The 13,492-nt window shown below is 31.8% G+C and overlaps 1 protein-coding gene across 3 annotated transcripts; it reads right to left on the bottom strand.

The window, feature by feature from the left end:
• Nucleotides 1-923: 923 nt before the first annotated feature.
• On the bottom strand, nucleotides 924-6,620 carry LOC18047668. 3 transcript variants are annotated; one of them, XM_024188813.1, is made up of 4 exons: nucleotides 6,224-6,620; nucleotides 4,904-5,145; nucleotides 3,384-4,263; nucleotides 924-3,200 (listed from the first exon to the last, which is right to left on the bottom strand). In XM_024188813.1, the coding sequence occupies exons 2-4, from the start codon at nucleotides 5,129-5,131 to the stop codon at nucleotides 1,258-1,260; spliced, it is 3,051 nt and encodes a 1,016-aa protein (XP_024044581.1). In that variant the 5' UTR covers nucleotides 5,132-5,145; nucleotides 6,224-6,620; the 3' UTR covers nucleotides 924-1,257. The 3 variants fall into 3 exon arrangements, with proteins under 3 accessions (XP_024044581.1, XP_024044580.1, XP_024044582.1); XM_024188812.1 differs by lacking the exon at nucleotides 6,224-6,620 and having other exon boundaries at nucleotides 4,904-5,227; XM_024188814.1 differs by lacking the exon at nucleotides 6,224-6,620 and having other exon boundaries at nucleotides 924-3,164; nucleotides 4,904-5,227.
• Nucleotides 6,621-13,492: the final 6,872 nt, after the last annotated feature.

The raw sequence follows: 13,492 nt of genomic DNA, 5'->3' as shown, positions 1-13,492 counted from the left end.
TTTTCCCTTCTGTTTTTGCTTCTATATGTCTTGTTTTGTTTGGACCACAAATATTAAGTTTGCAAAGGATTTTGACATTGTCTTTAAGAAAGGAAGAGAAGAATTAATTAATATGCGTTCGAATTAATAAATGACCAAGTACTCTTTACATTCTATATGGTTTGGTGTTTTAAGTACCTCAACGCATCTGTGTCAAATTTTTATATAATTTGATATTTTTATGAAAAATTAAAAAATACATGGACCCAAAAAAACAAAAACAAAAATCATTGCGAATCTATAATACTTTTACAAATATTTTCAAAATTAAGTTGTCAGAGATTAAAAAAAACTGCTAACAAACAATTGTGCTCATATTGACAACTTTTGCTCATTACTCTGATTATAAATATACATAATCTGTCCAATATTACAAATATGCAATAATAAATAATTATATTTGTATGAAATGATAGGTCATCCTAGCATTGGTATCCAATGAATAATTTTGTTTTGATTAAAAATTTACCTTTTAATCTCTTGATTAAATAACTCACGCATTCTTTAAAGGCCGCGAGCAGTGAGATAATCAATAAAATAAGTGTGGATATGAGCTGTTTAAAAAAAAAAATTGATATACTGAAAATAAGAAATAAAATAAGAGTTGATTTTTTTATTTCTTAAAATATTTTATTAAAATAACGTTTTTTTTTTCTAAAAAGCACTTGCACATACTTTGTACCATTGGAATCTGGGGGCCAAGTTGTATAAATAAGTGCATTTAAAATATTCTATGAATTTGAGGTGACAACTATTGGGGAGATTAATTATTACGTTATGGAGAGTAAATTCATGTGCTTTGAAGCATGAGTTAAACTTTAAAAATTTCTGCATCCACTTATAAAAGCTAACATCAAACAAATATATGCATTTAACAGTTGGGACTAAAAAGCACTTCTCTAGAAAACATTTTCAAATCTGTCACCATTGTGCTTTCTGCATAATACTTCATCCTTTACACTCATTTCACTGATTTGAGTTTTGTTGGTTTACTCTAGTACTCTTGATAGCTATGAGCTCAAATCAATTCAGCTATAGCAACACATGCAACTGCTTTAGTCTCTACACTTTAAATTTTCAAAAGATAAAACTATTTCTATTCCTATATATTAAAGTAAATGCATATACCATATTTGAGAGGATATGTACAAGACAATCAGAAGGTTCGGTACTCTCCTTGCACCCAAAAGAACTTAAGAACAGATTCCTTACCGTACTTCACCTAAGCCAAGGGTTAGTAGAAGGACTTCTTGGCCCCCGACGCCTCCTTGTTATTCTCCCCCAACCAATTAGGCTTCCCTCTTTGACATCCTTCTCCCTAAAGCTGGTGCGCTGCTTTGATGGTGAGCAGATTGTGATATCTGTCAGATTGGAAGTAGAAATGAACGAGTGCTTCCTTCCTCGTGCCCGCCCATTTCTGCTCATACTTCTAGTGCAGACTGTTCCCCTTAGGCCATTGGCAGCTTCAATTAGCGCCTCTATTGTTTGGAGATCCTCAGTCACTTCACCCCTTGAAAGAGAGGCAAGGCTAGGGAGAACTTCAGTTTGGAAATCCTTTCGCTGCTGCCTCCGCCTCCTCATTCTACCCCTTCTTTGCTGACTTGGCAAATAAGTGGCACCACTTGCTTCCTCTTTTTCACCTATTTGGTCATTGGTCTTAAACCAGTCTGCTTCTTCTACATTCGTCTCAACCAGATTCAATGTCATGGCCTCAAAGTAGTCAAGCCCATTGAACATATACTCCTTATAATCACCATTGTTCTTAGAACTTAAAGCTACTCCAAGTTCACCATCTGGATCATCTACTACTGAAGAAACTACCTTGGCAAACCAATAAAGGTCATCACTCCTAGAAGGCTTAGATGGCTCACAAGCAGCCTTTTCTGGACAAGTTTGAAACACAGATGAAGAAATGGAAACTAAAGCTGTTGCTGCATTCATGGAAAGTTTCTCTTGCAAATCCCCATCTTCCTCCCCTGACACCATAGCCTCTGCTGCATTTCGGGTAAGATCTTCTTGGACATCCCCATCTTCCTTTCCCGAGAGTTCAGAAGATGTCTCAGCTTGGTTTTCATCTGAATTTCCTCGTGGTGGAGAACTCTCCTTATTTTCTGGACTTACTGGTCCCTCAAAACCTAATTCTGTTGGCAGAGATGGTGTCGGAGAAGACTCATCATCCTTCATGCTTAAGTTCAGGTCACTGGCGGCCCCAAAACATGAAATTTTTTGGTCAAGTCCACCCTCCACAACCAGCTTATGTGAAGTTACCTGCTCTCCTGACTCGGGCAGAAGATCACAATCCAAGCTAATGTTACTTACCCCATCATTTGCACCGTTCTTGATGTCTTCATCTTCAGATGGATTCTGACAGGTTTCCACTTGTGCTGATGATTCACTTCTTCTACCCGGTCTTCTTTTTGGTACCAGCTTTGTTTTAGACCAAGCCAACCCCATCACTGTATCTTCAAGCTTTCTTTCTCCATCTGAGGAACTGCTTTGTGCCCTGAGGTTAGAATTCATATACTCTGCAGATTTAATTTCCATGGAAAGTGTAGAAAATTTTGTGCCGCAATGGCACTCCAATGACAATTGATTCTCTTCGCTCACATCCAGGCCATTGGAATCGGTGGATGGTGGATGAGATTGCAATGTTTTGGACTCTGCACGCGACCCATTACAAAAGCTTCTCTGATGGAAGCTTGCACTATCAAATTTTGGGCCAAACTTCGAACTTTTACCATGGCAAGACGTTTTACCAGCAACACCAGGGCCTGTAATAGATGATTTTGAACGTTTTCTTAACCGTAAAGATGAGTTAAAGCATGGGAGTGCTTGAACTATTATAGGGGTTCGCACAATATCACGTATGCGTTTCTTTGGAGATGAAACTGAGGATGGCTTAGAATTCCCTATATCAGTCAGAGACAAAAGCCGAGAAGAAGTTCCTATGTTACAAGTAGAAACAGATACTGGATTGCTATTAGAGGAGAGATCTTTTTCAAGACTCTCTAAACCTTCACCACATGTTTTTCTCTTCCTCTGATTCATAAGATGAAAAGTTTCAGGTTCATGTGCTTGCTTCAGATCAATGTTTTGTAAAGACGTGGATAGTTCTTCAATGAAACCTGGAGACAAAGAAGCAATATTACTTCTTCCTTGCCCTGGAAAAAGAGGTTAGTTATAAATCATCTAGTAATAATGACAGTAGTTTTTATAAATTATTCCCTATGATGATAAGAAAGACAATAGTGACGCACTGAAATATAATAGTGATGCACTGAAATACAAACTAAAATTTAAACTGACAAAGTTGCAATTTGCTGTGACCTGGCAACTGTACTCACCTGCATCATCATCATATTTCTCCGGGTGCAAATTGCTTGAGCAAGTTTCACCATCCCTTCCAGTTTTATTATGTGTTATACCGGTGGAAGGAACTTGAATGCCCTTTTGAGCCAGATCCTGACATGAGAAATTTGTGTTTCTAGCAAGAGGACTTTGAAATTCACTGGGCAATGCTGCCTCCTCCTGAAGTTCAACGGGTTCGTTCAAGTCGACCAAAAATTTGGATGTACCAGCTACCTTTTCTTCATTCTTATTTGGTTCATTCAAGTCGGGCAAATACATGGACACAGTACCTGAATCTTCCTCAAGCTTGATCGGCTCATTCAAATCAGCCAAAAATTTCCTTTTAGAAGAAGATGAACCAGGATTCAAATTATCCTCCTGGAAAACGGAGTTAAAACCACCACTGCCATGGTCTGGTTGCCAATCACTCCTATGCACAGCCTCAGAGATTCTGTTCATAGGATGATCCGACACCTCAGGCATCTTTTGCATAGACACCTCATCTTCACTATCAATATACTCAGTAGGTGGAAGCTCAAGATCCAAGACCATTTTACCAAACTTCTTGCTGGACTCCAACTCACAGCCTTTAGTTTGAGGAGGATCTGGACCTGACTGCACAAACTTTCTGTCATCAAAATGTGAAAGTGATGGGTCATTTTTAGCAGTTGAAATGGACGACTGATTGAATGCAGGATTCACCCTGGGCAAGCTGAAAACATGAGATGTCTTCTGTGCATCATCACACAAGTGCTGGGGTGAAAAAGGATTTGACTGTAAGGTCCCCTGCTGTGGATGATGTTTAAATAACTCGTTCTTTTTCATTTCATCCATTAATTCCCTCTGTCTCCAATAAATGCGATGAAGTTCGCGGATCTGGATAGTCAAAAACATTTAAAACCCATTTGAGCGTCTAAGATCAACTGATAGGTATTCATTAGTAACAAGTATTGCATCAGAATTGATGAATATATGAGACGCTGTTTGTAATACCAACACATGCACATGAGCATGCATGCACACACACACACACAAACACAAAAAGAAAGGGATATATGAATAGTCACATTATGGTTCACCACAATGATTCAGATTCCTATAGCCAATTAACAAGTCCCCCATTTTCCCTTCCAAACTTCCATCATCTGAAGAAGTAGAGTTACAAGTCCTCAGGATCTCTTGACTAAAAGGATTTTAAAAATAAATAAATGCACTTGATGCCCTAAAGACAACCAGAAGTCACAGTTCTTTAACGTGCCAAAGGACCATTAATAAAATACATTCGCAAGCATTAAAGCATCAAAAATATTTGTTTACCTTTAAGGATATCAATAAATAACACCACTTCAAGACCTATATATTCAAATTTTCCCCGAGACATGTTGATTAGTGCATGCTTGAATATGATACGCATAATAGAATTGGTTTTATTTCTATTGAAAATAAAAATAGGCTTAAAAAAATGAGATGTAATCAACAAAACAACTAAAAACTCAAGGCTGAACCAGAACAATACCTGATCCCTGAAAATAGCTTCCTGCTTAAGCATTGTCTGCTTCACTAATTCCTTGCTTTGAACCAAATGCTGATCGGGAGATGGCAGTAACAAAGCACCATTGCAGTAATTTCGATTCTTAAATATGCTATCAACATCATTTGAGAGCCATGCCCTACCATTAGTACTCACATTCAGATTCCAATCGGAATAATGTCTGGGAACAGGAATATTGCCTTCACACGGCATCTCTGCTTGTATTCCTAGCAATGCCATTATTGCTGTAAGTCAGTATGAACAAAATACGATCTAACTATCCAACTAAAGAACAATTAAGAGAGAAACCTGCAACAGAAGTGAAATATAGGTCAGAATATCAGCATATATTGTGAAAGACAATCATTTTTATTTCTTTAATTCCTTATATTTTTCTCATTACTGTAAGTCAGTATGAACAAAATACGATCTAACTATCCAACTAAAGAACAATTAAGAGAGAAACCTGCAACAGAAGTGAAATATAGGTCAGAATATCAGCATATATTGTGAAAGACAATCATTTTTATTTCTTTAATTCCTTATATTTTTCTCATTACTAAAACTCCTACATAATATTTGCAAGAAATATGGTGTATGCTAAACCATTCAAACATTCTTTCTTCCATTTAATTAAATGTACTTTTCATTGATAGCGGCCTCCACTATTTCAGGTCCCCAAAAAAAATTCCAGAAACGTACTATTCATTATGATGACAAAATTCCAAAGAACCATCTAAATATATTTTGGCAGGCAGGTACTTCCTGACTTTCACATGGTAATTCTCACATTCTAGCATGATATTAAAAAGAGAAAAGAAAATTCAAGATAATAACCAACAACTAGTGCAAAAATACATACCCAACCACAATGATTATTATTAATTTTGATCCAAATTTTGCCACATGTCATTAAGCCAGCAGAAAACACTCATCATATGCTTAACGGGGACACTAATCAGATAAGTAAAGCTATTTATTAACCCATTATTTGGGAGCCGAAAAAGAAGAAGAAGAAGAAGAAGGAGAACAAGCAGCTGGGAGAGAAAAATATGTCTTGAAAGAATCTATCAAAGCCAAAATGAATATACAATAATAGAAACATTGATAACATAATTTCAAGCAATGAGTAAATCACCCGCAAAAACATTAAAAAAAAGAAGGCAAAAATCGTTTCACTGAAATCATCAAACACAAAAATCCAGCTCAACATATAAATCAAGCTGGAGAAACCAACCCAACAACAGTCAGTAAAAGAAGAACAATCAAGCACATTAAAGAAATAATTTCGCAACATCATCTTACCTCAAAATCACATCTTTATATCACTACTTTCTTCAAAAATAACCCACAAGTGATTCATTCACTCAGCTTTACATTTTCATGACTTTCAAGAAAGCACAAGCAAAAACCATAAAAGTGGGTGTCTTCATCTTCAAAACACAAAAGGCCATGAATGACCAAAAAAACACACAAGATGAAGAAGCCTCAAAGGTGCCAAATAAAAAAAAACCAAGTGGGTACTTTTGAAAACAACTAAAAAAAAGCTTAGAAAAAATGGGGATTTGGATCTGCTCTACTACTGCTCACTGGGGCCATTCTCATTCTCTCCAAGAAGATATAGAGAGAGAGTGAGAAACAAACAAAGCTCACAATAGAAACTTATATTATGAGATGAAGAGACATCAAAGTTGTCAATAAAATTTCTCTCTCCTTCACTCTCATTAACTTTTCTTTTTCTAATTTAATGCAAATTTCTCTTTTTCTTTTTCTAAATTTATGTATTTTATCCAACACAGCAACACTCTTGTCTTGTGGTACATGCAAACTTTAAAGCATTTTCTGAAAAGTTTTAAGAAACTTTCTTATTTTCTGAAACAAAAACAAATGAGATCAGACAACACACAGTACTGTACAGCACACACACATACACCCTGATTACCGCAGCATCAACAGACACAACCAAATTGTTTCTTGAAACTACCTTGGTTTTTCCAATTCAAATTTTTTAATCACAAAAAATAAATAAATTGTTACATTCTTTATTTAGTTTTTTTTTTTATTAGTTGTGACAGAAGTCACACTGGGGCCTGTTTGGATATTTTAAGCCCCTCATTATGACATTTCCAAACTTTCAACTTTAAGCATCCCCTTATCAAAAGTGGAAAAAGACCTTAAGCATTGCAATTTGCAACTTCCATGAATTTCAATTTTTTTGTCCATTCATTGCCAAATTGTAGGGCTTGGTTTGTGTTTCATATGACTTGTTTTAATTTCATTATTATTATTATTATTATTTACTAAAATATTCTCAAACAATTCAAAATAAAATTGTTTAAATAGTTATTGAGTTGTAATATGCACACACACAAATAGAATGATAATTTTTATTTATCTTAAAAATATAAAAACTTCAATATTGATCTTATTTTTATTTAGAAGATGGGAATAAAATGAGGTCAGTTGATGGATTTGTTTTTATTTTTTAATAGTAAATAGGATAAATTGATATTTTCACACTTTCGGATAATAAAGTAAATTGATTCTCATGAACATAATAAGTAATAAGATGACAGTGGATTATAATTAATATTTATAACTACTAACAATTGTACATATTTAATATTTATTATGAAGTTATTGCAAGTGAAGTGGGTTTTATCATTTACAAAGAAAAAGAAAAAAAAAAAGGTAAATGATTTTTAAAAGTGTTTTATTCTGCCTTAATTTTGAAGTTACTTTATTAATGCAAACCAACATTAAAAGTAACAATTGAAAGGGATAGCATAAACAGAAAGAAAACTATGGAAAAGTTTTAGAAATTTAGATAATTATTAGATTTCACTGAAGGAGGCCTAATCAACTTGCTAATGAGAACTCTTAAAATAAAGTTAGTTTGAAAATTTGCAGCATAAAACACTAATGGGCGTTGAGTCAATGATTCCTTTTGACATCATTTTGGATTAATAATTTGCCTGTAATCTAGATTGGGTCGTACACAAACGGAAATTAAACAAATTCAAGATTGGTGTGCCAAACTATAACTCTCTATTAGAATAAATTTAGGTTTAAAGAAAAATAAACAAACAATAATAATCGTACGTATCATTTTTATACCTAAAGTAAAGATTGAAAAAAAATTTACCTGATGTACTTTAAGGTATTGTGACTTTAAATTCTCGACCTGCTTACTGTTTCCTTCACGTTTCAAACACCACTTATCAATAATCAATTATTGCTCATTTCTATAGAGGCCTAAAATGACTAAACAGTCACATATCTAAAATATGGAAAATATGATTACATATCACATGATGTTGAATTTTTTTATAAATAAGTTATCAACATAAACAGTTTGAACGTTGAATAGTCAATAAAATACAATTCTCTAATAAAAGGTATAAAGAAAAATGAAAAAATTAGTAAAATTATTATAAAAAAATATGAAGGTTAAAATGGTCGGTGATTGATAAAATAAGTAAGAAAGTGATATAAAAAGAAAAGAAACTAAAAGAAAAGTGTAGAAATGAAAATTTGCTAAAAAAAAAAAAACCAAATTGTTCAAAGGTTATTGAAACTACGTGGACCGACATTTAAAAATGCACAGAAGTAAATCAAACTAAATGGAATTGAACCAAATTGAACCAAGCCGAACCGGTTCAATTGTTATTCAAAAGCTAATTTTCAGACAAGTTAAGCTTAAAGGAATTGGGTGGTAATGAATCAATGCTCGAATCAAACATATTAGTCACACAAAACCAAAAATAAAAAATAAAAAATGTACACATCAATTATGGCAGTTGGAATCTGAGTTTTTAATTCCACCGATAGATTTGTTAATAAAACTTTTATTAGTATTTATAAAATTTTACATTACTTAAAAAGAAAAAAAATCAACTTTATTGCATTTAATGTACACACTAATCAATTGACGAACACTAATGATGTTTGCATGAAATAATTGACTGCAGATATCTCTATTTAATAATTTGGGGATTAAAAAAAATGAACTCAGCTTGTTCAAAACAAATCTATCTAGCTATATTTTAATTAGTTTTATATATAGAAAAAAAAATTAATAAAGAGATATAATTAAAGACTAGCGCGTCATTGTTTTTCAGTCTTATTTTAAGCTACAATACAGGAGAACGATATCGTTATAATTAATTAATGTGTTTAATTTTTCTAATAGTTGTACATATTTGATATTTATTGCGAAGTTATTGCAAGTCAAGTTTCATCACTAAAAAAAAGGGGTAAATGATTAAACTAAAGTGTTTATATCTCTTATTTTTTGAATTACTTAATTGATTCAATACAACATCTTAAGCAAGACTTGAAAAAGAAAAGTACAAAGTATAGACTAGTTAATGGAATTTTAGAAAACTAAGGGGCTGTTTGTTTTTTTTTTTTTCACTTAATGACTTAATTTTAATTAGTTAAGTTATTAAGTCTGTTCGTTTTTCAACTTAATAAAAAAATTTAACCATTAAGTCATTAAGTTATTAAGTTAATTTTTTAGCTTTTTACTTAATTTAAAAAGTCCTAATGATATCATTAAAAAATATTCTCCAAAATATCCCTATCTAATTAATTAATTTTCATCCTTACCTAAATAAAACGTAATAATTAGCATTATTATCCATCTTTATATAACTTATGATAATATATATTGGTAAACTATTATTGTTTTTATCTTTTTATTTTCTTCAAATTAGCATTATTTATCTTCATAATTTTTTACAAAAATTTTCATATAAAAACATCAAAAACCATAATAAAATTGATTAAAATATATAATATAGAATATTAAAGAGTTGTATTTAATTGAATATGATTTATGATATGATAATTTGCATGTAATCTTATTTATATTATTTGAGATGTTTTATTGTTTTTTTAATGTTTATAATTTGTAAGGGCATAAATGTAAAATATTAGTTTTCATATTTTTTAAACTAAAAACAAACAACTTAATATTTATTTTTAGCGATTCAAACCAAAAAAACAAACATATTATTCAGATTTAGACATTCAGCCCTATTTAGAATTCAGACAAATTTAGATCTATTAAAATTTTAGACAAAAAAAACAAACGCCACCTAAGACATATTTGGTAACGACTTCGTTAAATACAACAACCAATTATTTTTAAAATCAAATAATCAAAGGAAATTCTTTAAAGAAAATATATTTAGATTGTTCAATTAACAATTTAGGATAAAATTCAGTCGAAAGCATAACTTGACTGACCATAAATGTGTTTTGTTCCCATACAATAGTAATAGGGGACAAGAAGTTGTTTTTATAAATTGAGATATCTCGTTCCCTTTCATACTTTTAACCCAAAATAAGAAAAAAGAACTCCTAGATAAAGTTATAAAAATACATTTTATGAACGTCACAAAATTATTATAGGTTTTAAACTTGTTTTATTTGTAATATTCAAAATTAAAAAATAGATAAAATAATAATAATAATAACAGTTCGTATATATTGTAATCTTAGATCAATAACAGAGGTCGGAAAAAAGAACATTACCTCTAATGCATTAAAGAAGGTCTTTGCTTTAGATTCTCAACATGCAAGTCATCCTTTTTCACGTTTCAGGCACTGATCATCGGCGATCAACGATCGTTAATTTCGATGAAGACCAAAATTAGCTTCGAAATAATCGCCGATCGAAAATGTTGAGAATAAAATTCTCCTTATAATTTATGCTAAATACTGTTTAAGCCCCTAATGTTAGTCAAACCAGGAGGGGCTATGTTTGAAAGTCTATCAAATGCATAAGGAATGTCACTCAAACTAAACAAGTTAAGTGCACAACAGTCATACATCACTGAATTGGCAATATGCTATTGTTTTCCAAGTATAGCTTCCTGCCAAAGAGGAATTAATGTTCACTCAACATGAAAACGCTGCTTTAACAAAATCATAATAATTCCTTGACACTAAATCAATTCAATCTTATCTAATTTTTATAGTTTTACGTTGTTTATTTAAGAAAAGAATATTGATATCTTTGTGGTTTGGTAAATGATCAAGATATTATTTCATTCTTGGATATCAAATGCTTTTATAAGAAGCATGATTAAGAAAAATAAATATTAATCAGGTCTAAATCCATCTTGGATATAATTGTACTTAATATAATATATTCATTTTTTTTCAATATAAATCCTTCACCTTATTTAAGTGAGAATGTACAGTAAAATACAAAAAAAAATATGGATATTAATTCATTAGAGACTATGTTTTTTTGTTTGTTAGTATATTAAAATCTATATTTTTTTTTGTTTGTTAGTGCAATTATTATTATGATTATTATTATTAAATATGATAGGAATCTCAATTATTTTCTCAGTATTTGAGTACAACTGTCAACTGATGTGGGAACTTTTTTATAATTGTTAAATCATGTTAGTCATTCAATTTTACTTTTTTTTTTTTCATGAATTGCAAAATTTACCATTTCATGATAAATATTAGTAACTCATTAATATGATAGTTATATAAACAATCATACAAGTTGATATTCAAATGATTTCATTATTCATGTAACTCGGATCTCTGATATAATCCAAAGTTTAACTAATATATTACCATAGGGATGGTAATGATACCACCCATTGTAGATTTGCCTTTACTAAATCCATACCCACAAAAAAAATTAAATTACCAATTTGTCCCTAACCTGCAACAATTTTTTTTTAAAGAAAAAACTACCCACTACGGCTTTTAAAAATGATCAGACTCACCCGTAACCTATAGTAGATTTTTTTAAGAGTTTTATCATTTGAAATCACAAATATTAAAAAATACTTTACAAATACATAAAAACTTAAATTTTACAAATTCAAACTATAAATTTATAACAATAGCCTAAAAAATCTGCATGCAATACTCAATGCTACATTTTATCAATGTAAATAAAAAAAATTAAAATTTCAACATCAAATCAAACAAATAAGATGTAATAATCTAACAAAAATAGGTAAATCATCATCACTAATATCAATGCCTTGCTCTATCTTTTAATCATCATCACTATTTTTTCTCTCAATACTAAATCTACCCGTAATCTACGGTGTGTTTGCATTTGAAATATTAAATCCGTCCGCAACCCATAAAATTACTTGCACGAGATAAATTTTTACTGACGAATTTCCGGGTTAAGGAATAATTTTGCAATTCCTGTACATAGATAATGTTTAAGTTAAAAAATATAATATAATTCTCATGTAAAAGTCAAATTCAGTCATCCTATCACAAGAAAGTGATTGATAGTGAGGAAATTTCGGTGAAAAGAAAATAATTTTCTAAATTCTTAAAAAAAAAAAAATTTTTTTCTAAACCTTCCATGTGAAGAAAACCTATTGGGGAATACCCATTGGCCATTGCCCAATGCCCACCATATTATTTTCAAATAAAAAGCAGGTTGTTTTTTTTTTTTTTGTTTCTTTCTTTTTTTGCCCCCCAAGCCATCGTCGTGGTCAATTCTCCCAATTGATACAATCCTTGCTTAATTTAGCACCTCGTCAACTATTTTTGGTTTATTCCTTCTCTTCTAAGTTACTTGTTCTCTCCTTCACTTACTCTGATAGTAAAGTTTGGACTTTGGAGGGTGTAAGTTTAGTCGAACAGCACATCTAGAGTAAATGAGATGACAAGACTAACTTTTTAACAAAAATTACAAAGAATTAATGATAGAGAGCTAATGAGAGAAAATTATAACAAACTCTGAACTCAGATTATTTAAATCTTAAGTTGCATAGACTTAATAATTATGTAATTGCGAGTTATTGTGTATATTTGACTTTATTTTATTTTTTTTTTCATTTCAAAATATCTATAGGTTATGTAATAAGAATATATGTATCTATCTTTTAAATTAAAAAAAAAAAAAAACTATTGGCTCGACTGAAGATTTATTGCTTTGGAATTTTAAAAAAAATTGAGGGAATAAAGACTTAGGCCCCCCAAAAAATGTGGTGTCCGCAGTGGTGAGACATCTTAAGTTAACAATACTTTATTGTATAATAAAATAATGAATCTCACTGTGAAATCTATTAAATTTAATAAATTGGTGAGAGTGGACACTCCCTTGACAGATTCTTTCCGTTTTGGAGTGTAACCACGTCTCCATGTGAAACGGCGCTGATTGAAATTGGTTTCGACTACATTTTACATTGCCCAGACATCAGCATCGCATTGAACCATGGATTTTACCACACTGTTTCTACGAAATTACCATTCGGCCCCGTTGGACTGGAGGGTCATTTTCCTGGGAGTCGGATTTTCGTTTTCCTAAGGGGCACCAGGCCTTGGTGGGCCCCACAACGTGATATGGGAAGAGGAAAACCGAAAATCAGGCGTTCTGTTGAGGTGGACCCCGGAGGGGGACAGCAATCGACTGCGCTGCACGAGCCTATTGAGAGCGCATCCTGGCTGGACACTCGGCCCAAGCTCTTCTGGGCCCACTGGGAGCTCGAAGCCACGATCCGTTTAGCTATTTTGGAAATCAAACTCTCAATTTTTTTTTTTTTCTCTTTTCTTTTCTCCAGCTTCTGA

Source organism: Citrus clementina, unplaced genomic scaffold (genome assembly GCF_000493195.1).
Source record: "Citrus clementina cultivar Clemenules unplaced genomic scaffold, Citrus_clementina_v1.0 scaffold_3, whole genome shotgun sequence".
Lineage (NCBI taxonomy): Eukaryota > Viridiplantae > Streptophyta > Magnoliopsida > Sapindales > Rutaceae > Citrus > Citrus x clementina.
Note: the sequence above shows the minus strand (reverse complement) of the source record. Positions and strands in the feature narration are given on the sequence as shown.

Bases quoted from the DNA above. Each gene is read 5' to 3' on its own strand.
- LOC18047668 (XM_024188812.1), bottom strand. From the start codon at position 5,158: ATGGCATTGCTAGGAATACAAGCAGAGATGCCGTGTGAAGGCAATATT. The intron at 4,264-4,903 runs GTATTGTTCTGG...TTGACTATCCAG, and splicing joins AAGCTATTTTCAGGGATCAG to ATCCGCGAACTTCATCGCAT. The intron at 3,201-3,383 runs GTGAGTACAGTT...CTCTTTTTCCAG, and splicing joins GAAATATGATGATGATGCAG to GGCAAGGAAGAAGTAATATT.